At 43.3% G+C, this 20,531-nt stretch overlaps 1 protein-coding gene across 4 annotated transcripts in view; it reads left to right on the top strand.

The window, feature by feature from the left end:
• LOC120913588 (SLAIN motif-containing protein-like) overlaps positions 1-15,971 on the top strand; it is a 53,894-nt gene extending 37,923 nt beyond the window's left edge. For all 4 annotated transcript variants that reach the window (XM_040323631.1, XM_040323633.1, XM_040323632.1 and 1 more), the window contains 5 exons: positions 1,840-1,980; positions 7,423-7,740; positions 7,856-7,993; positions 11,596-11,896; positions 15,836-15,971. In XM_040323631.1, coding sequence (XP_040179565.1) covers positions 1,840-1,980; positions 7,423-7,740; positions 7,856-7,993; positions 11,596-11,896; positions 15,836-15,896 — 959 coding nt within the window. In that variant the 3' untranslated portion in view covers positions 15,897-15,971. The remainder of the gene's footprint in view (positions 1-1,839; positions 1,981-7,422; positions 7,741-7,855; positions 7,994-11,595; positions 11,897-15,835) is intronic.
• The last annotated feature ends 4,560 nt before the right edge of the window (positions 15,972-20,531 follow it).

Raw genomic sequence — 20,531 nt, 5'->3', positions numbered from 1 at the left:
TTTTCAAGCAATTATTGCCAGTAGCTATAGCTGCTAGCAATATTCACTGTGTGTTCTCCTGGCAGGGACTGCTCTCCACGCTCGAGTGCAATATGCTAAACTGGCTAAACTGGCTGAGATTTGAACAGTCAATGGTCAGCCTGACACTTTAAAGTGAATCTTCACCTTGCCCACACTGCACAAAGTAATCGGTTTACAGGAATGGCCGTAAACAGGCAGTTCTGACATTCCCTATACTGCAGTGGTCTCCGAACTACGGCCCCTTGCTTTTATCTGGCCCTTGGGAAACTATTTAATTCACTGACACCAATGATGGGGGGGGGGGGGGTTGTTTGTTCCCACTGATTCTAGGATTTTTTTTTTTTTTTTTTACTACCGGTGGCCACATTCCGGCCCCCCTAGAGTCTGAAGGACAGTATCTGTAACGAGACCCTTGCTTGCTCGCTTGCGCTCCCCCGACACTCCTCTGCTACTATTGAGTCAGCTTGCAGATCGCAACGTCTGATGGTTCGGTCATCCAAGGCTCCGGGATCCGAACTACAGCTATGTGCTGTTCGGAATCCATTAGAACAAACACCAGGCAGGCTGTATGTAAGTTCAAACAGGAAGACCTTTATTGGAAGCACACAACGCACTTTTATACAGAATTTGGAACATCCCGCCCCCAACAACCGTTTTCCTATTGGTCAATTGTAAAGTACATGTAGTTCTCCTTCAGGTCCTCTTAGCCATGCAAATGAGGACTTGAAAATGAGTCAGCAGGGATTGGTCCGATAGCTTGAATAGAAGGACTGCTATGTGTAATGAGACAGAAGCCCCAGGGGGCAATCAATGTACACAAAAGCCAGACACAGAACAATGGAGCCATCTGGAGCCTTAAGACAGAGCAGAAGACCCCCCACTGTGTAACAGATTTCAAGGAGGAACACTTCCGCATTCCAAGGTCCATGACAATACTTCCCCTGGGAAACAGTCCAACAGCCACAGTGGGACCCCGAACGGGTCAACTCGAGGATGTTGGAAAAGTAGTCTTAAGGTTCCAGGTCTGTCTGCCGGGGTAACCCCTCCCGTCTCAGTGCCAGCATGTCCTGGGTCCCCAGTATCTTTTCTGGCCCATAGTCTGTCGGTAGGAGGCCCGCCCCCAGTCCCTTCCAAAACACACTGACAGTTCTGTCACAGTATCTGTTAGCAAGGCAAGCAAAATTATAATTTCTAAATGTGAATTTTCATTTTTTCTGGATCAAAAACAAATGGGAGAAGGAAAGGCAGAGCTTAGCTGGAAACATACTAAATGGAAATGTTGGTTTTCCAATATATATGATTTGTAAAAATGCTAAGTAAAATGGCATTGTACAAATCTCTGTAACTGACTTTATTCAAATGAAGTAATGTTACGATGTATATATGTTTGAAGTTTTTAATTAAAGTTATTTTATAAAAAAAACAGTAAACTTTTAGAAAGTTTGGAGACCCCTACTATACTCCCATCACCACCCTGATCCACTACCAGACTGCTTGAGAAATACCGGGTACTAATGTTAACACGCCAACTCCCTGTGCAGGGCAATCAATTGGCAGGCCTGCGCTAGTATTCACAGCCTGGTGTAAGCAGAATCTTGGGGTGTCTGCCAGAAGACACGGGTGGTGGGAGATCACAGAGAAGGCAAGTACTAGACGTTTATGGAAACCTGTTACTTTAGTAAGGCAAACCTGTACTGTGCCCATACTAACAAACAGAAATACAAGAAAAACCACCACTTTATATCTTTTGTCTTGACTGTAAGACTAAAAGTGTGTATAAAATCTGCTTAATATATCCTATCTGTCTGTCTCTTCCAGGTCATTTGGGGGCCCAATCTACACTTAGCTCTCAGTCATCTGTGGACAGTGAACTGAGCACATCCGATGATTCCATATCTATGGGCTACAAGCTTCAGGATTTGACTGATGTGCAGGTTATGGCCAGACTGCAGGAGGAAAGTAAGATTACTTATGGATTTCTTTTTCTGTTGTCTTGTGTACGATCGCCTTTTACTTTACCCATATTGATAAGGTGTGAAGCCTATCCAATTGGTTGGTTTAATTAGGCATTCACACTGCATAGCAGTCTAGAGGCCGTTGTACAGACCCAATACAATTATATTGTAAGGTCCCGTGTATCATAGCTGCTAGGAAATAACTCCTGGGGAAAAGTAACGTGAAAACAAGCAGCAAAAAAAAAATCCATAAAAGCGCTTTGATCCAGGATATAACGTCTCAAATGGTGTAATGGTAAGTCATAACCTGATAACACTCCAACTTCTGGTGTTCAGGCCTTTTAAATTCTTCCTAGTCCATCCCGTTGCATGACTTGACAATGTGCAGGTGCGCAAAACATGTCGGTGACGGGACCTCCGGAACTAGCTTGCCCTGCAAGTGCCCATCCCATCAGCAACTTCCACCCTTGGCAGTCTCGGGTGATGTGAGTGATGTCATCGCTAGTCGCCGCACATGAGCGGCACCTCCACTGGGTTACAGCTTGTCACTAGGACTCCCTCTGGTCCTGGTTCCATCTGGGCTGCAGACCTTTTATTTTTAATCGGGTCCCTCCTGGTCGCTGGGTATTCATTGCCCAGTTCAGCTGCCCTATACCATCGCTGAGGCTTGTCTTCATCCAGACACATCCTGGACCTTCCCAGCCTAGTAAGCAGGCTCAGCTACTGTTGGTACACGTCCAGCACTCGTTTTGGGTTAAGATTTTTATCATGTTCAATTTACAATAAATATCATCTTTAGTCAATGGAAGTTGGTGTGTTATCAGGTTATGACTTAACATTACACCATACCTTTATTTATGTCATGTCATGGATCAAAACGCTTTTTTTGGATTTTTTTTTTTTGCTACTTGTTCAGACAACTTGGCATTAACCAGATGTTTGAATTAAAAGGTACTGTGTGTTTTTTTTTTTTGTGCCTTGTATATACCTTGTATATACAGGTAGGTATATGATTTCCATAGAGTTGATGTGCATGGCTATGTATATGGTTAAAGCTGAATTACTGGCAAATTTTGGTGCCTGGGCCAAGCAAGCAAAAAAGTCAATCTGCTACTTCAGCAGAGGGGTGTGTAGTTTTTTCAGTGGAGCACAAGTGTGGTTACATTGCACCTTAATGAAGACAACATACAGGGATTTTTTTTCAACCTCACCAACTATAACTATTGCTGCAATTGTAGTTGTACTTTCTCCACCCCTATAACTGAAGGTCTTTATCTCTGTACACACCTGGGTCTAGTGCGGGGATATACAATTAGCGGACCTCCAGTTGTCCTCCAGAAGTCCCATGAGGCATATCAACTGACAGCCACAAGCATGACACCCAGAGGCAGAGGCATGATGGGACTTGTAGTTTTGCAACAGCTGGAAGTCCGCTAATTGCACATTCTAGTGGATGCCTGTGCATTGCACCACAATTCACTGATCACAATTGCAATGCTTTGAAGGCTGCAATGCAGGAACAAAAATGCATTTTTTTTTCTTTCATGAATGTTAGTGCATTGAAAAGGTGGACTATGTTTAAGTGTTGGGTCTAAATTAAAAGAATTTGGTTGAGGTAGTACTTGTTTCCACACAGTGCCATCTGGTGTTGGGTAACTGGTAGTACAGCTTCGCACTGTATATGGCATAATTGCATAGAAAAGTCTGAACAGTTTTGTACTTTGCATTTGAAAACAATGGCTATGTCTTCGCTTTAGCCATGCTTTCACCTATGCGCCGAAACTGCATGTTTGTTTTGTACATTTTTTACATGCATACTTGTAGTACGATCTTTTTAATGATGGTTTTAGATGTATTGTGTTTTTGCCAGATGTCAAAGTATGCAAATGTTTCGATATTCTCAGCCAAAAAATAAATAACTGCAGATAAAGTACAAAAAACCCACACACAGCTGAAAAATCTGACTGTGGGGATACATGTAATCTCTTCTAAATAATTAAATTCGCTCCACTTCCAGCTGACAGATTGTCGTCTGATTCTGGCTACCTCCTACATCTCACTATTTGCCCAGCTTGTGGCGGGCCGTCGCTGAGAGGTTCAGGAGTAGCCAAGTAAAATCCAGGAGCTGCTTAAAACCTAATGGAAGTTTTCTTCTAAATTACAGCAATACTTTATATAACAGAAGTGCAGTCATGCTGCATATACAGTAATAGATATGCTCTTTTCTGTGTATTTTGACATACTGGTTGCTGCAGTAAAGGGTTTAGAATACCATGTACTAGCAACATTCCTGGAGAGCTGCTCCACTGCTCTTGTGCACAAGGGAAGCTTCAATTGGGCTTTAAGCTGCTCAGCCATACGGATGTCCAAATACCCCAGGTTGCTTAACAAGAAATTAAACCTGTGCAGGTGTCTGAAACCACTTGCTATCGGTGGTAGTTTGAGACGTTTCACGTACAGGTTTGCTTTAAAAAAGGGTCATTCCACCTAGGGCTGCAACTAACAATTATTTTCATAATCGATTAGTTGGCCGATTATTGTTTCAATTAATCGGATAATAGCCTTTAAAAAAAAAAAAGCATTTTTTTAAAAAATTTAGCCAATTTGTTGTTGGGCAGATTACTAAACACAAATTGCTGCAAAAACACATTACATGCTTTTCTGCAGGTTCTCCATTGAAGTATATTGAACCCAAAATGGCACCGTTTTGCGTTAAAAGTCCTTGCCCTTTCCAAATACGCAGCAGCTGAAAAAAAATCATGGATGTGAACATGTCCCATAGGAAAACATGTAAATTAACTGTAGTGTGTTTCTGAAAAAAACACCAAAAAACTGAGGTGTGACCCCCGGCCTGAGATGTTTAGTAACATAATGGGGTTAAAAAAAAAAAAAAAATAAAGTACAAAAAGAGCAAAAAATTCGCTACTGTAAGGGGCTCATTTTTTTACTGTGGGACAGTGAAATATTTACCGTAGTGATTTGCTTTTTTTTTTTTTTTCATTCAAATTTAAGTTTATTTTCAATAAAATAAATACATACATTTGTATTAAATTAGCAAGAAATAAGTCAATAGCACGCAGAAATATAATAATTTAAATACATTTCAATTCATAATAATCATTCCTGTCTTATTAACTGCCACTTATATTTATCCATCCTATATGCTCTACACCATGTGGTGAAAGTAAGGCAGTTCACATAAGCTAAATTAAGACTATTTCAAAGTAATACTTTAAACTTGAAAGAGAAACAGAATATTTTCATATATCAAGGAATTCCTAGGTCTAGCGTTATCACACAATAAGTTATATAAGGGATAAAACTAATTGAGTGTATCAGATTAAAGTACTTAGAATAATTAAAGGATAAGATATCCGGAGTGCATCAACCTCTCCGACACCCCTAGCGGGAACTTTCTGTGTCCAAGAGGTTGAGCAAAACCTCCAATCCTCCCTCCCTCCCTCCAATAACTATTACTGGAACTCTCCGATTAACCGAAAACATATTTTCGGAATCCCCATCAAATCTAATTTTTTCAAAGGTTTGGTAGAATCCTTCAATTACTTAAACATAAACTTATCTTTTCAAAATAAAACAAACTGAGGACCAAAAATCTTAAGGATTCTATCCCCAGAGATAAAATAATGAGATAAAACCTAAGAAGAATCAGAAGAAAAAAAAAGTGACAAAAGACAAGAGAGGAAGTGAAAAAAGAAAGCCAGAAGAAAATCAGGAGAGATAGAAAATTAGCCTGCCTGCCATCTACCAGCATCGTCCAAAAGACACTGATGTCATCAAAACCTTCACGGAGTATAAGTTATCCCCATGTATTCCAACCAAGGTTCCCAGATTTCATAGAAAAGAGTAGACTTATCCAACATGGAGCAGACCCTTTTCTCTTGTTCCATAATCCATGTGTGATTTGCTTTTTTGTACTGTAAAGGGCTAATTTTTGTTTTAACCCCATTATGATACTGGCTATTTAATCGATTATGAAAATTGTAATCGATTAATTTCATAATCGATTAGTTCCCGATTAATCGATTAGTTGTTTCGGCCCTAATTCCACCCAACCTTATTGAAATATGTAGGTGGCATCTGAATCAGAGGAGACTGGTGTTCCTCCAGTCATAAGTTTGCCCCAAATACTTCTACAATACCAGTTTTTCTATAGAATTCTCCCATTTTATAAAATAAATTTCACCAAGGACAGTGGATATTCTTATAATGGCTGTGGAATTATGCAGACCTAAAGGTGAACTTTAAGCACACAAACTGTCCTTTAAATATATTCCTCAAAGAATAGAAGTTTACTTTGTGTGCACCAAATACCTTGGCAAATCCAAATATAAACTTTTAAAAGTAGTGGTGACATCATTGTGCTGTACATGGCTTGTACAGAGAGCAGCGCTATGGGAAGGATCCAGAATACCCATCCACTACAGGCTGCCTGCAGAAAGCTACAGAGGGGAGGTGAATACAAGACCAGTCACCCTGTGCGAGGATAGAGAGTGGCAGCAGCAACTGGTCTTTAAGATTTAAAAGGATTGTAAAGTCAGAAGGTTTTTTATCTTCATGCATGCCTTCTGTGTGCAGCAGCCTCCCCTAATACTTACCTGAGTGGGTCCCTCTCTGTCCAACGATGTCCACAAGTGTCTGTCATCTGAGATTCTCCCTCCCGATTGGTCGAGACACAGCAGCGGTCCCATTGCTCTACTGCTGTCAATCAAAATCAGCTAGCCAATCAGAAGAGAGGGGGCGGGCCGGGCTCTGTGTCTGGACTCAGGGAGCTGTGACTTGGCTCGGGTGCCCCCATAGCAAGCTACTTGCTGTGGGGGCACTCAACAGGAGGGAGGGGACAGGATCACAGAAGAGGAACCTAAGAGGAGAATTTGGGCTGCTCTGTGCAAATCCACTGCAACAGAACAGGTAAGTATATCATGGTTTTTTTTTTATAGGAAATAACAAGATTTTACAATCACTTTAAGTAAGGCTACATGGGGCTCAGGAGTAAAGACAATATTTACTTATCTTTGAGTTCCCCAATGGTAGATGCACAGAAACAAATTTTTTGTGGAAAGGGGGAAAATGACGGGTTAAAGGTTTGGATGGTGTTGGGCTTTACTGTGCTCTGTGTCATGCCATTATGTTCTCTAGTTTTCTGTCCTGCGGTTCTACTAAGCGGGAAATTAAGGAAAATCTCTCTTGTGATGTCCAAGATAACAGTAAAAATCTAACATGGCTTCTAACACAATCCAAAACTAAGAAATGTGTTGGATGGGCGTGCACTAGAATTCTCGGGCATCTACCAAATATTGATAAATTTAATTTGTGGGACACGAACACTTGAAACGATCTTAAAATTGTTCAGCCTTGCCATCGTGTTTGTGGATTTATTAGTTTGTTGGACTATTTGGTGATACTTACACTTTTATACATTTTTCAGGTCTCCGGCAGGACTATGCCTCCAGTTCGGCATCGGTTTCCAGGCGCAGTTCCAGCGCCTCCCTCCACTCTCTGAGAAGAGGAACATTTAGCGATCAGGAATTTGACACATACAGCCTAGAGGATGAGGATGACTACGACTGTTCTTTGTCTTTCCGCAGTTCACACCGCTATTCCCCATCACCTCTCAGTTCACCTCGATGCCAATCGCCCTCCACAGTGGGGGACAGCAGTCGCAGCAGCGCTACCCGCATTCGACCTCCCCGCAGATCTATGCAAAATCCCGGGCAGGATCGGATGAAATACCCAAGTTGTGAAGGTTTGTATTGTGCGTCTGTGCCTGCTGTGTGTTGGGGTGGTTTTTTTTTTTTTTTTTTTTTTTTTTTTTCTGTTTTTTTTTTTTGTATCGTAAGGAAATTTTATTTTTATTACAGAGGACTTGCGGCACAGTATGCCCAATCTTGCAAAAACAAGTTTACGTTCTCTGGAGGCAGTGAGAAGCAGCCGGAGCTTGGAGTCAGATCTTCAGGGGCCCAGCAGCCGATTGAGCAGGATTCAGCAGCCCTCAGCTAGTATGTCCATTTAAAGCTAAACTCTGCCTAATAATTGAATGTCTTTTTTATATAAAAATGGTAAACCCGAGTTCTGTATTAGTTATGATGTCCTGTGCGTATTTTAAGGCATCACATATCCTAGTCAGTGTGTGCATATCCATTGGGTGACTATAAAACCAAGTGCTCCAGTTTTCTATTCTATCTTCAGAATAAATGTATTAAATTTGTCCGTGTGCATCCGATCCGATCCGCAGATGGAAGAAAAAATAGGGTTTTCTTCCGTCCGTAAATCAGATCTTTGCGGAGGCGGGTGATTACGGGTGTCTACGGATGTTCACCTGCTGACACCCGCAATCACATAGGGACCAATGTATGTCCCTTTTTCATCTCCAAACGGATGGATGAAAAAGCGGACATACGGTCAGCACGTCTGAAAGGGGCCTAAAGAATTTCTTAATACACTGGATGAAATGGGCAGCGGTGGCCAAGGTGGTCATATTTACACAAAAATGCAATAAAATAAAACAAATTCCCCTTTAAGACCATTGGGCATTTGACGTCGCTTCCGCCATTCAATGTTATGGAGACGAGCCGGGGCTATCTTTCCCTCACTCGGCTCCATGCCTGTCAGGGGGAAGGACGTGATCGTCTCCGCCGCTATCAACGACTCCAGTAAGCGGCAGATATAGCCTGAACGCGGCGGGAGGGGGGCCCTCTGCTGCCCCTGATGAAAGTGATCTTGCCGTTGTTGCAAAAACTGGGATTATGGTAGCTGTCTGCTGCCATAACAGTATTTAGCGTCAAAGTATCGACTTACAATGATGCCGATTTGCTCTAAGTGGTTAAAGTAAAATTTGCAGATATTTCCAAGTACTCCTAATGTCAGAACGCCTATTCTGACTAATCTGTGTTAGAAGTATCTGTATACTTGCCTAATCTCAGCCCTCTCCGATCACGTGATCTCCTGTGTCAGCTAGCACTTGCTGCATGGGAGAGAGCTTACTATGGCCAATCCATTGTCTGCGCTTCTTCCTCTCTCCTGCAGCTGCCACTGGCTGACATGGGAGCCAGAGCATGTGACTGGGCCGGAGTTGCCTGAAAATAGGTGCATGTACAGATCTTTCTTTATACAGGTTAGTCAGCATAGGTGTTAGGAGGTTAGTTGGCTGGTGATTCGTTGGGTACAGCTTGGAATTCCTAATTTTCCTGATGTCTCTGGAACAGCAAGTATGGATTAATCCTTCCGGGGACACACATGGCAACAAAACCCTGAGACGTTCTAGCGCTCTGTCTGGAGATCTACTTAAATCCTTAGTAGCCTGCAGGAGTTTTTTCCCTAACTTGAGGTTAAACAATAGCTGCTTTCATACAATGATTTTTTTTTTTTTTATCAAATTTATTTTAATAAACTACTTTTTTGGAGTGAAAAATCTATCTAAAGATAGTTTTCTATTTAAGATACATTGACCACCGGACCATATTGCTGGGCAAAGACCAGAGCACTTTTTGCGATTCGGCACTGCGTCGCTTTAACTGACAATTGCGTGGTCGTGCGACGTGGCTCCCAAACAAAATTGGCGTTCGTTTTTTCCCACAAATAGAGTTTTCTTTTGGTGGTATTTGATCACCTCTGCGGTTTTTAGTTTTTGCGCTATAAGAGCGACAATTTTGAAAAAAATGAATATCCCCCAAAAATATATAAAAAAAAAACTTTTTTTTCCCCCTCAGTTTAGGCCGATACGTATTCTTCTACATATTTTTGTAAAAAAAAATTGCAATAAACGTTTGATTGGTTTGCGCAAAAGTTATAGCGTTTACAAAATAGGTGATAGTTTTCTGGCATTTTTATTAATATATTTTTTTTACTAGTAATGGCGGCGATCAGCGTTTTTTTTTTTTTTTTTCGGTACTGCGACATTATGGCGGACACTTGACACAATTTTGGAACCATTGGCATTTTTATAGCGATCAGTGCTATAAAAATGCATGGATTACTATAAAAATGCCACTGGCAGGGAAGGGGTTAACACTAGGGGGCTGGGAAGGGGTTAAGTATGTTCCCTTGGTGTATTCTAACGGTGGGGGGGGGGTGGCCTCACTAGGGGAAATGACTGATCGCCGTTCATACATTGTATGAACAGATGGTCAGGCAATTCTCCCCTGACAGGACCGGGAGCTGTGTGTTTACACACACAGCTCACGGTCCTCGCTCTGTAACACGCAATTGCAGGTGCCCGGCGGCGATCGCGTCCACCGGGCACAGGAGTCAGGGACGAGCGGGGGGAGCGTGGAGAGCCGACGTATAGCTATGGGCTCTCGCGCAGGGCGGCTGGTCGGCAAGTAGTTAATCATTTAGTTTATTCAGCATGAAATGGAGCTTAGTTATGTAGCATGAGGCTGTATATTCTGCAATATTTACATTTTGGTAAACTCATTCAATGAATCCAAGTTCTGCAAGCGGAGATAACACGCACTGCATTTCACAGTAACCATGAGATAAAACAATGTTCAGAAATATTCCTTTATCCTATTTTGCAAATCTTTGTACACTACAAACTGGATGATTAAATCTGTTCTGATATCACTGTTCTACTAACCTGACAGCTTATTATTCCAAATTGAAAAACCTTTGTTTTGTTTGCAAATATTAATTATTCTAGCTACCAGTAAGAATAAGTCCTTACATTTAAAGAGCACCTGTCATTTCAGATCCATAATGGCAGCGCTTGTTGGCATCCACTCACCTGCTGCCGCCACATCCCTCACCTTGTTGTCACTGCCATTAAAGTGAATGGGACTGTCGGTGAGTCAACAGCGTGTCAGAGGAGGAGCCCCTGCAGGACAGACATGACAGTTGATCTTTAAGAAATGATTTAAATTCAAGCCTTCTTACTAGTGATTTAAAGTGGAGTTCCACCCATAAATATAACATTACATCAGTAGTTTTAAAAAAATGTCATTAGTCCTTTACAATTTTTTTTTTTTTTTTTTTTAGATGCCTTCAAAGTGTTGTTGCTAGGCAGAATAGTTAATCTTCCCACTTCCTGCACCTAGGTGCTTAACCTACACCGCACAGACTCCTGGGAATGTAGTGGGTGTAACTTTCCAGGAGTCTGTGCACTCCCCAGTCTCAAAGAATCATGTGACTTGGACAGCACAGGTGCTGAAACCTGATCTGACACTGCTTGTGCAGCACTGAGCATGTGCAAGATCTGCAAGGCTGAAATCCAGGAAGTCATACAGTCTGGCTTCATGATGCCCACACTTAAGATGGCCCCAGTCAATTTCTATTTTATAAAGAGTCTAAATGCTGTAACAACCTAACAAAACAGACCTTAGTTTACAGACTAACTTTACTAGAATACATTAAGCTTGTGTATTACAGGGGTATTTATATTTAAAAAGTGAAATTGTGGCCGGAACTCCGCTTTAAATTGAATTGATTTAAAACAAATGCACCCTGGTCCATATGAGTCTATGGAGATTGACTGTGCAGGCACTGGCAGTAGAAAGATTTCCCTATAAAAATCAAACTTTGTATTGAAAGGAAAAAAAAATGCACCGTAGTTACTAGCCTGCAATATGAATAATTATTATATTGTATTTTTTTTTTTTTTTAGGTAATCCACAAAGTAAAATGAGGTACAGCTCCGGCCAGCCAGCAGCTCTCCGTCAGCCAGTTAAAGCAGGTTTAAGCACAAGTTCACTCCTGAACTCAAAGCAGCCAATTAAATCCTCTGGTTACAATAGTACAAGCAGTCTCCGTAAAATGCAATCTTCGCCTGGCTTAATTCCAGCCGTACCTGGTGCTGTTTCTCGATCGGGAAACTTTCCACCCACAATGAAGCACTCGGGTGGAAAAGCTCCGTCCTCTGCAGGGTGCACAACTACCAAAAGCAAGATGATGCAACCATCTAAAAGGCAAGTTTTTTTTGTTCTTTATGCTCATGAATGGCGATGAAACAAGTTGGCTTTATAGCACTCATCTGCTGCTCCATCTCGAGGGGTCTAGAAAATACATTTTGCTTGGAGTGTGAGGGAGCATGTGACTGTTAGAGTTTGGTGATTTGCTGGTGCTGTCACATAGGGGCAGGCAGACAAGTAAGATCGGCTTGGAGATCGGCTTTAGCTTATTAAGGGATGTCATTTTCAACACCCACAGATGAATGTAATGGTGGTGGAGCAAAAAGCGGTTCGATAATTGTGGTGGTTTGGAAAATTCCTTTTTATACTTGGTATTGGTCATCATCTGATACTGGGCACCTGTAGAATCTGACCATTCCCAACTCAGGATTTTGCCAGGATTTGCATATTTTAATGAATGAATAACAGGATAATGTTTACACATTTTACTATTTAACCCCTGATTACCATTTCTGTCCTTTCCAACGAGTGTCTGATTGGCCTGTAATAAATACCAATGTTAGAAGAACCAGTCACAGCCTAAAATGTGGGGGGCGAGCGGTGACTGACAGTCACCGCTCTCCGCTCAGGGAGCTGTGAGAACCGAGCGATCTGCGATGTTTGATCGCTAAGTTCTCATTGTTGGATTTGGTGGAGGACAGATGCCACATCGAACTGATGTTGCATCCACCTAGGCAAGTATGATTATGTCATCAACACAAATCCCATACTTATTTTAAGGGTGACTCTACCTGGGCTGGACTACTGGGACGCTACGTGGCTGTGCTTTATCCCATCTTTCTGGCTCCCTTAATCTTCACTGTTACCCAGTGTGTGGGGGGCTTACAGCTGATCATCTCCAGCTGTTTTGCCATCATTGATAATCAAATACCTGCCTTGATGCCTGCTCCCCAGCCGCCCTTAACCTAGTGCTATTATAAGCATAGAGTATTACCTTTTTTTCCCCTCTGTTCGCCACGGGGGACCCTGGTCAGCGAGTTGCACTACGGTCCTCGACCCCTGACTACCTTCTGAAGAAGCGGTAATCCGCGAAACTGGTAGAGGTCTTCCTATGACTCCACCTCACAATCCTAGATACCCCACGGTTTTCCGTCTGTAAATTCTAATTCTGTATCTCAAGTGAGGTTGATGGTCCTAGTCCTGTTTTTTTATCAAAAAGCTGTATGTTTTTATGTATAATAAATGAATTTTTTACCATATTGATTCATGTTATCAGTACAGACAAAGTCCATTCATACATTTTTGCCTGGGTGATAGTTGGTGTGGGTTTGCGGTACTAGCAGCCGCTACCTCTCTATTCCCGAGTAATTGTAGAGGTTCTGATACGCGAAAGGGGCACAGGGTTTTATGCAAACCTGTTTACAGTTCAGAAGCCAAACGAGGACACCAGGCCCATTTTGGACCTAAGATCCCTGAACAAGTATCTAGCGATACAATCCTTTCACCCAAGGAATTCTGGTGCTCTGGTATCTGGATGACCCCCTGCTCGGACATCACTCAGTATAGGCTGTAGAGCAGAGCATAATATAAACAGTGCAGCATTTGAAAAGCTTAGGCTGGATCATAAATGCCAAAAAGTCAACCTTGAGACCAGCTCAAAATTTTTAAGTATCTAGGTTTAATCCTAAACACGGTCCAAGCAAGAGTATTCTTGTCACCCGTAAGGATCTGTGCCCCGAAGGCTCAGGTGCGTCAGATAAGGGCCACCAGACGGCCCTCCATTTGGCTCTGTATGAGCCTTCTAGGGAAGATGGTATCCTCCTTCGAGGTGGTGTCCTATGCCCAGTTCCATTCCAGGCCCTTACAAAAAGACATCTTGTTGGCTTGGAACAGGAGAAGAAAAGCCCTGGATTATCCAATGTGCTTATCCCCCTCAGGCATGCTTAAGCCTAAATTGGTGGTTGCAGGATCAGAACCTGCGATAGAGGAAAATCCTTCCTCCCAGTAACTTGCAGAGTACCGACCACAGATGGCCAGTCTCAGACTGGGGAGTGACCCTAGACGGGCTTTCCGCCCAGGGGAAATGGTCAGGAACAGATCCTGAGCGTCAACGTCCTGGAATTACAGGCAGTACATCTGGCCCTACAGTCCTGGATGGTGGAGATTTAGGACTACCCTATCAGGGTCCAGTCCGACCATGCCACTGCAGTGGCTTGTATAAACCACCAAGGCAGTACCAGGAGTCGTTCAGCTCTGAAGGAGGTGAACATACTTGCCTGGGCAGAAAGATATATGCCAATTTTTTGGTAGTCCATATCCCGGGAGAAGAAAACTGTAAGGCAGATTATCTCAGCTGCCAGCAGATTTGCCCGGGGGAATGGTCCCTTAACCCAGAGGTGTTACTGGAAATTTGTTAACATTGGTGATGGCCAGCGGTCCACCTACTTTTATCCAGATGCAACAACAAACTACAGCAGTTTGTCTCTTGAACAAGAGATCCTCTGGCAATTGGAGCAAATGCTCTGATGGTTTCATGGAGCCAGTATTTTCTGGTTTATGCTTTCCCTCCGGGCCCTCTCCTTCCACATCTGTTGCGCAGGAGAGGGGGGGTCCAGTCATTCTGGTGGCACCAGCCTGGTCCAGAAGGCCCTGGTTCCTGGAGATATGAGACTGACAATAGACGGGCTATGGACGCTTCCACTGTGCCCCGATCTTCTGTCTCAAGGTCCTATATTACACCCCAATTTACAATCTCTAAAATTGACGGCATGGCCATTCAAGCCAGGGTATTAAAGGACCAAGGCATCTTGGGTCCAGTAGTGTCTACCCTAGTGAATGCTAGAAAAGCTGTCACTAGGAAGATCTATCATAAGGTCTGGAAGACTTTTATTGCTTGGTGTGAAGCCCAAAAATGGCATCCATGGAAATGCGCGATTGGGAGAATTCAGTCAGCTGTAGAAATCAAATTGGCTTTGAGTACAATCAGAGGTCAAGTTTCGGCCCTATCAGTATTCTTCCAAAGTCCTCTAGCCTCCCATTCACTGATCCAAAACTTTATGCCGGGAGCAACTCGTTTGCTTTCCCACATTAGGTCACCTATGTGTCCTTAAATTTGTTGCTGTCTGTTACAGTAACAACCATTTGAACCTATTAGGAAATTCCATTAGACTTGCTGTCACGCAAGCTAGCCTTCCTGATGGCCATCACCTTGGATAGAAGGTTGTTGGCGTTGAGGGTCCTATCGTGCAAGGAACCATTCTTGATCCTTCACCACGACAGGGTCGTGTTACGACCTGTTCCATCATTTTTGCCAAAAGTGGTGTCGGCCTTTCATTTAAATCGGGACATTATTTTTGCATTCTTTATTCTCTCAGAAAAGAAACAATATATTTGTCTGGATCTGCTGAGATCCGACGATCAGGGCATTTGTGGTTCAGATTTGTAAGGCTGCTACCTGGTCTTCAGTGCATAAGTTCACAAAATGTTATCAAGTGGATGTTCAGACAGGACTCTGCTTTTGGCCACAGTGTACTGTGGGTTGGCGTATAAAAACTGATGGCTACTGTTTGGCAGGGTGTCTCCCTCCCATCAAGGCTGTTGCTCTGGGACGTCACATCAGGTAATGAATATTGGCCTGACTCTGTGTCCCATGATGTATGAAAAAGAAAATAGGATTTTTTCATCATACTTGCCTGTAAAATACTTTTCTTTGAGTACATCATGGGAAACAGAGGTCACTCCCCTCTTTTTGAGGACTCAGTGCTTGCTACCAAACTGATGTGCTTCCTGTATGGGAGGGGTTATATAGGGGATCACTTCCTGTCTAAAGTTCTTTGATCTGCCAGTGTCCATTCACCTAATAAAGTATAACCCAGCAGGTAATGAATATTAGCCGGACTCTGTGTCCCATAATGTACTCATGTAAATGCACCCCAAATGACTTCATGTATTGATTCTATCATAAAACTTTGTTTTCTTCTTTTTTTTCCCTTCTAGAGCTATGTCCTCAAAGTCAAATACACTGGATGAAGACTCCTGGAAAGAAGGATGCTTTTAATCCGTCCCCCCCCCCCCCCTTAATATGTCCAGCGGGCTGGACTTCTGTGTTTCAGAGCAAAGCATAAAAAAAAAATAACATCTAACCTGCTTGCCATATTGGAAGAAGCACCCTGTGTCTTTGATATACTGTACCTTTTTCCATTTTTCAGAACTGAACTCCGAAATCAGAAATGTTTTGTGTTGTCGTAGCAAAAATCTGTTTGCACCAGAACACTGAGCCGTCGGTTTTAGGACAAAACATGTAGATTTGTGTCTCCACTGACTTTTTGCACTGTTATTGGATTTAAAGTGTACCAGGTGGCAGTATCTAATGCAGGCAGCCATTTTGTGTGTAGAAACAATAGTTATGAACTCTGTTGGAACTTGTGCAGGAGAGGTAGGTGTCATCCTTCCCCCCCCCCCCCCTGGAGGCCATCAGGAGAGGTAGGTGTCATCCTTCCCCCCCCCCCCCCCCCATGGAGGCTGCCAGAGAGGTAGGTGTTATCCCCCCCCCCCCCGGAGGCTGCAGGAGAGGTAGGTGTCATTCTTCCCCCTGGAGGCTGCAGGAGAGTTAGGTGGGATGGGTTCAGTGTGCCCTGTGCCGGGAGTAGGGGTGTTTGCATGGCGTTACTCTGGGTGTAGCGGCTTCTGGGAGGGTGGTCATCTGTCAGTGCTGCAGTCTTTAAAATAGAGCCTATGGACCTCTCATTGTTTTCATTAAATCTAGGTGCCATGACTCCATATATTGTGCCCACAATGGTGGACTTGAAGCCTAAAAGTGACCAGTTGGATATAAGTGATGCCGAAGGCTAGCCGTGCACGCAAGATTTTTCTCATTAAGCCCTTCAGGCTGAGCAAGAGAATCTTAGTTCCCTCATCCATGCTAAATGGCATGTATGGGGGGATCTCCGCAGCTATTGTAGTCAGACAGCATCAGTGTCTGAAGATTTGATGGCTGAACAGAGACTGCATCCTATTAGGTGCAGTCACTGGTCTGGTATTCAGTTTATTAAGCCATGTGGTGATGACAGGTCCTCCCACAGCTCAAATTTTAAGTAGCACACGGCCAGCTTACGGCCCATTCACACTGGGGCGGGAGCCGTGGTGGCGGTATAGCGCCGCTAAAAATAGGGGCGCTATACCGTCAGATTTGCCGCGGGATTCGGCTGCTAGCGGAGCGGTATTAACCCCCGCTAGCGGCCGATAAAGGGTTAATTCCGCCCGCAATGCGCCTCTGCAGAGGCGCATTGCGGGCGGTATTGCCGCGGTTTCCCATTGTTTTAAATGGGAAGGAGCGGTATACACGCCGCTCCTCTCACTGCTCCAAAGATGCTGCTGGCAGGAGTTTTTCAGGCGCTATTTTTAACGCTGTACCTCCTGAAAAACTCCTCAGTGTGAAAGGGGTCTAAGGGATCGCTGCCTTTTGTGCCTCAGGGTTATCGCTGGCATGTACTGTGGGCCTCTTCTTTTTTTTTTTTTTTTTTTTTTTTTTTTTTAGATACGATGCCCATTTTAACTTAAACCAGCATAACTTTTTTTTTAGTTTATTTTTTTCAGTACCGGTATCTTAAGCAAAAGTGTTCTTCCACTGCAGTAGTTGCAATCCGAGACTCCATTCTTCTATTTTCATGGGTTGAAGTTGAATAAAATAAGCAGATTATTAAACACAAAGGCCATCAAAGTAAAGTTTTATGGCATCACCTTCAGATCTCCTAATATAAAAGGAGTCCTGGCATTCCATCCAGTTTTAGTCTATAGATCTGCTATGCATTTTGCTCTTGCATTTTCCAGAACAAGCATTGGAAGCCAATATCAGACGGGGGAATTGCACTTACCTTCCATTCTTAGTAGTGCAGTGCTGGCTACAGACATACTTTATACACCAGTGCGGTAGAAACGCTGCAATAGTGTATCTTCATTTAATCCTCTAAAAACTGCATAAACAATGACTCTGGAATACCAGGAATAAAGGACGAGACAAGTATGTCATTGCTGACCTCATTCTGCTAGATGCCTGGCTGTCTTCAGTAGTTTGAGTCGTAAGCCTCGTACACACGATCTGATTTCCATTGGACAAATCCGTGGAATTTTGTGCGAAGGGCGTTGGCCGTGAACTTGGTAGGCATACAGACGGCAGAACTTTTTCAGACAACATACAGGAAATTACGTGTTTTTCAGCTCTTTAGCGCCACCCTTTGGGCAACTTCTGCTAATGTCTTATGGTTGGCATTGGTTCGGAGCATGCGTGTTTGTACTTTGGATTTTTTTCTGACGGACACACGATCGGATAATCCGGCACAATGTTGTCGGGAAATTTGAAAGCATGCTATCCAACATAGCGTGTTGGAAATTCCGACAATTGTCCGACGGAGCGTACAAACAGTTGGATTTTCCGACAACAAATGTGTGATGGCAGGATGTTGTCCGATAGTGTGTACAAGGCTTCGGGACCAGTACCTGCATGCAGATCAGGCACTTTAGATCTACATTCTTGAACCTGGTCAGTGGCTCTGTACTTGAGGATCCTGATTCAGTGACTGCCAGGAAACTGGCATTTTTTTTTAGGAGGGCTACAATAGTCTCCTCCATTTATCCTTCACACAAGTATCTTTCAATGTATCGGCATAAATACGTCCTTTGTATTCAATGAATTCTGCCAACGTGGCCAACCAAATTCTGTTCACCCTGCGGTATATAGAACACTGCACAAACCACTTCAGAGCACCCCAGGAAATCGTATGGCATTTCTTAATGCACAGAATGGCTGCACTGTTGCTTACAAGCCGATACACTTTAAATCAGCTGATTATGTGATATATGTTAGAAATGGATATATGTAATGTAGTTGGTCCTAAAGTTAATATATCTGTAGGGTTTTTGGTTACTTGATCTACTGACCCTTTTCCAGCCTTTTTTGTTTGTTTTTTCTATTTTGCAATAGATTTTTTTTTTTCTTTCATCTTCAAATTTTTAATGTCCTTGATGAATTCCCCCCAAAAAAAAAAAAAAAGTGTACATACATGGCTCTATTACGTTCCATATTTAGAGATCACTTCAAGGACTGCAAAAAAAATTCCCCCTACCGGTTGGATCGGTTTAGATGAAATCACTAATGACGATGGTGCACAATATTTGTGTGGTTATATGAAGTTATTTAGTTGCTATGTGTAGAAGAGACAATGTTTTTGTGGAGCGTCTCCTTTGATTATCCTGCTTGACCTCTTCTTGGTAAATAAAAAAAAAAAAAAAAGTTATCTTTTTGTCTGGTGATTGTATCCTTTCTCCACTACCAGTATTGCTGAAATGTTTTCAAGTGCCGTTTTCATCCAGGATTAAAACTAAAACATATAATGTAGCTGCTGCCCTTTAATTTTAGGGCACTTGCCTGTCCATGCATCCAGCGGTGTCCTAACCTGAGCCGATTCTTCAATATGCTATTGGGTGCTGGTGCTGCCAACTTGACCGGAAGTAAAGTTTCCTACTATAAAGCCGCTGCAGTCTTCTGGGACTTGTGTAGTGTCCCTGAAGGAGGGGGGGGAGCGGTTGGGCGAACGTCTGGCTCAGTTTGCTACAGTGAACTGAGCTAGAAGTGGGAGCGGGTACCTGTCAAAACTAGGTACCTGCACCCCCCAAAAGGTGCCATAATGTGGCAGCAGAGGGGGGGGGGGAGGCGGCAGACAAGTGGAGCGTCCCTTTTTAGGTGGAGCTTGGCTTTAAATCCTTTACTCCATTGTCCTGCAATAAAATGCACACAATTTGCTAGGTATTGCATGCATTTAGACTGTTTTGACACTGAAGTGCATAGTGTGTTTTAAATGCATTGCATTACAACACATATTGGTGAATAGCTGGTTAAGGATGCCATTGGGTGCAGGCTCCTTAACAACCGGCTATTCATTGGCTAAGGACATTGGTGGGTGGTTAAGGTGCTGGAACCCACCAGGGTCCTTAACGTCCGTAACAATGTGCCCCTATGGTTGGCATGCTCCAGCTCTTCTTGTGCAGGAGTGATGCTACCACCAGAGGGGGGTGGGGCAAAGGGACAGCAGGGAGCATCAGCGCCCAGAATCTGAGGAAGGCTGGCTCGGATCCACAGGGGCTGGAAGGTCTGGCACTGCTGGTGACTACCAAGGGTGCAGGGTTTACATCGCTGCTGATAAAAAGGTTGAACATGGATTCCGTAACAAGTTATTCATCGGTTAAGCACATCGGTAGGTGCCTGCACCTTTAATAACGGCATATTTTTGCCATGTCCCCCTAAAAATGCACCCTGGGTGCGTTTCCCATGACTTATAAGGTGCTACTAAAGATGCAGGACTTTTCAAATTGCAGCAATGTGAAAATTCTCCTAGGCTTTACAGAAAACATTCGATCCATCTTTGTCCCCCTAGAAGGGTGCACAGCAAAGGTGCATCAGTGGGAAAGGGGTCTTAATCACATGGGGGGGCCCATGTAAGAAAATATGTAGCGAATATTAGGCTGTGTGTGCACATGCCTGATGACGTGTTCATTCCATGTTTATTTTAGCAGTGTTAGTGTTACTAAACTCAGGACCCTGCATTCACTATATCTGCTCTCCCACAGTACATGGAAATGCAATTATAAACTGCTAAATCCCTCTTTCCCCCCCCCCCACCCCCCTCCCTCACCAGCA

This window comes from Rana temporaria, chromosome 9, assembly GCF_905171775.1.
Source record: "Rana temporaria chromosome 9, aRanTem1.1, whole genome shotgun sequence".
In the NCBI taxonomy this organism is placed as follows: Eukaryota; Metazoa; Chordata; class Amphibia; order Anura; family Ranidae; genus Rana; species Rana temporaria.
The sequence above is the reverse complement of the archived record's forward strand: the minus strand, read 5'-3'. Positions and strand labels throughout refer to the sequence as shown.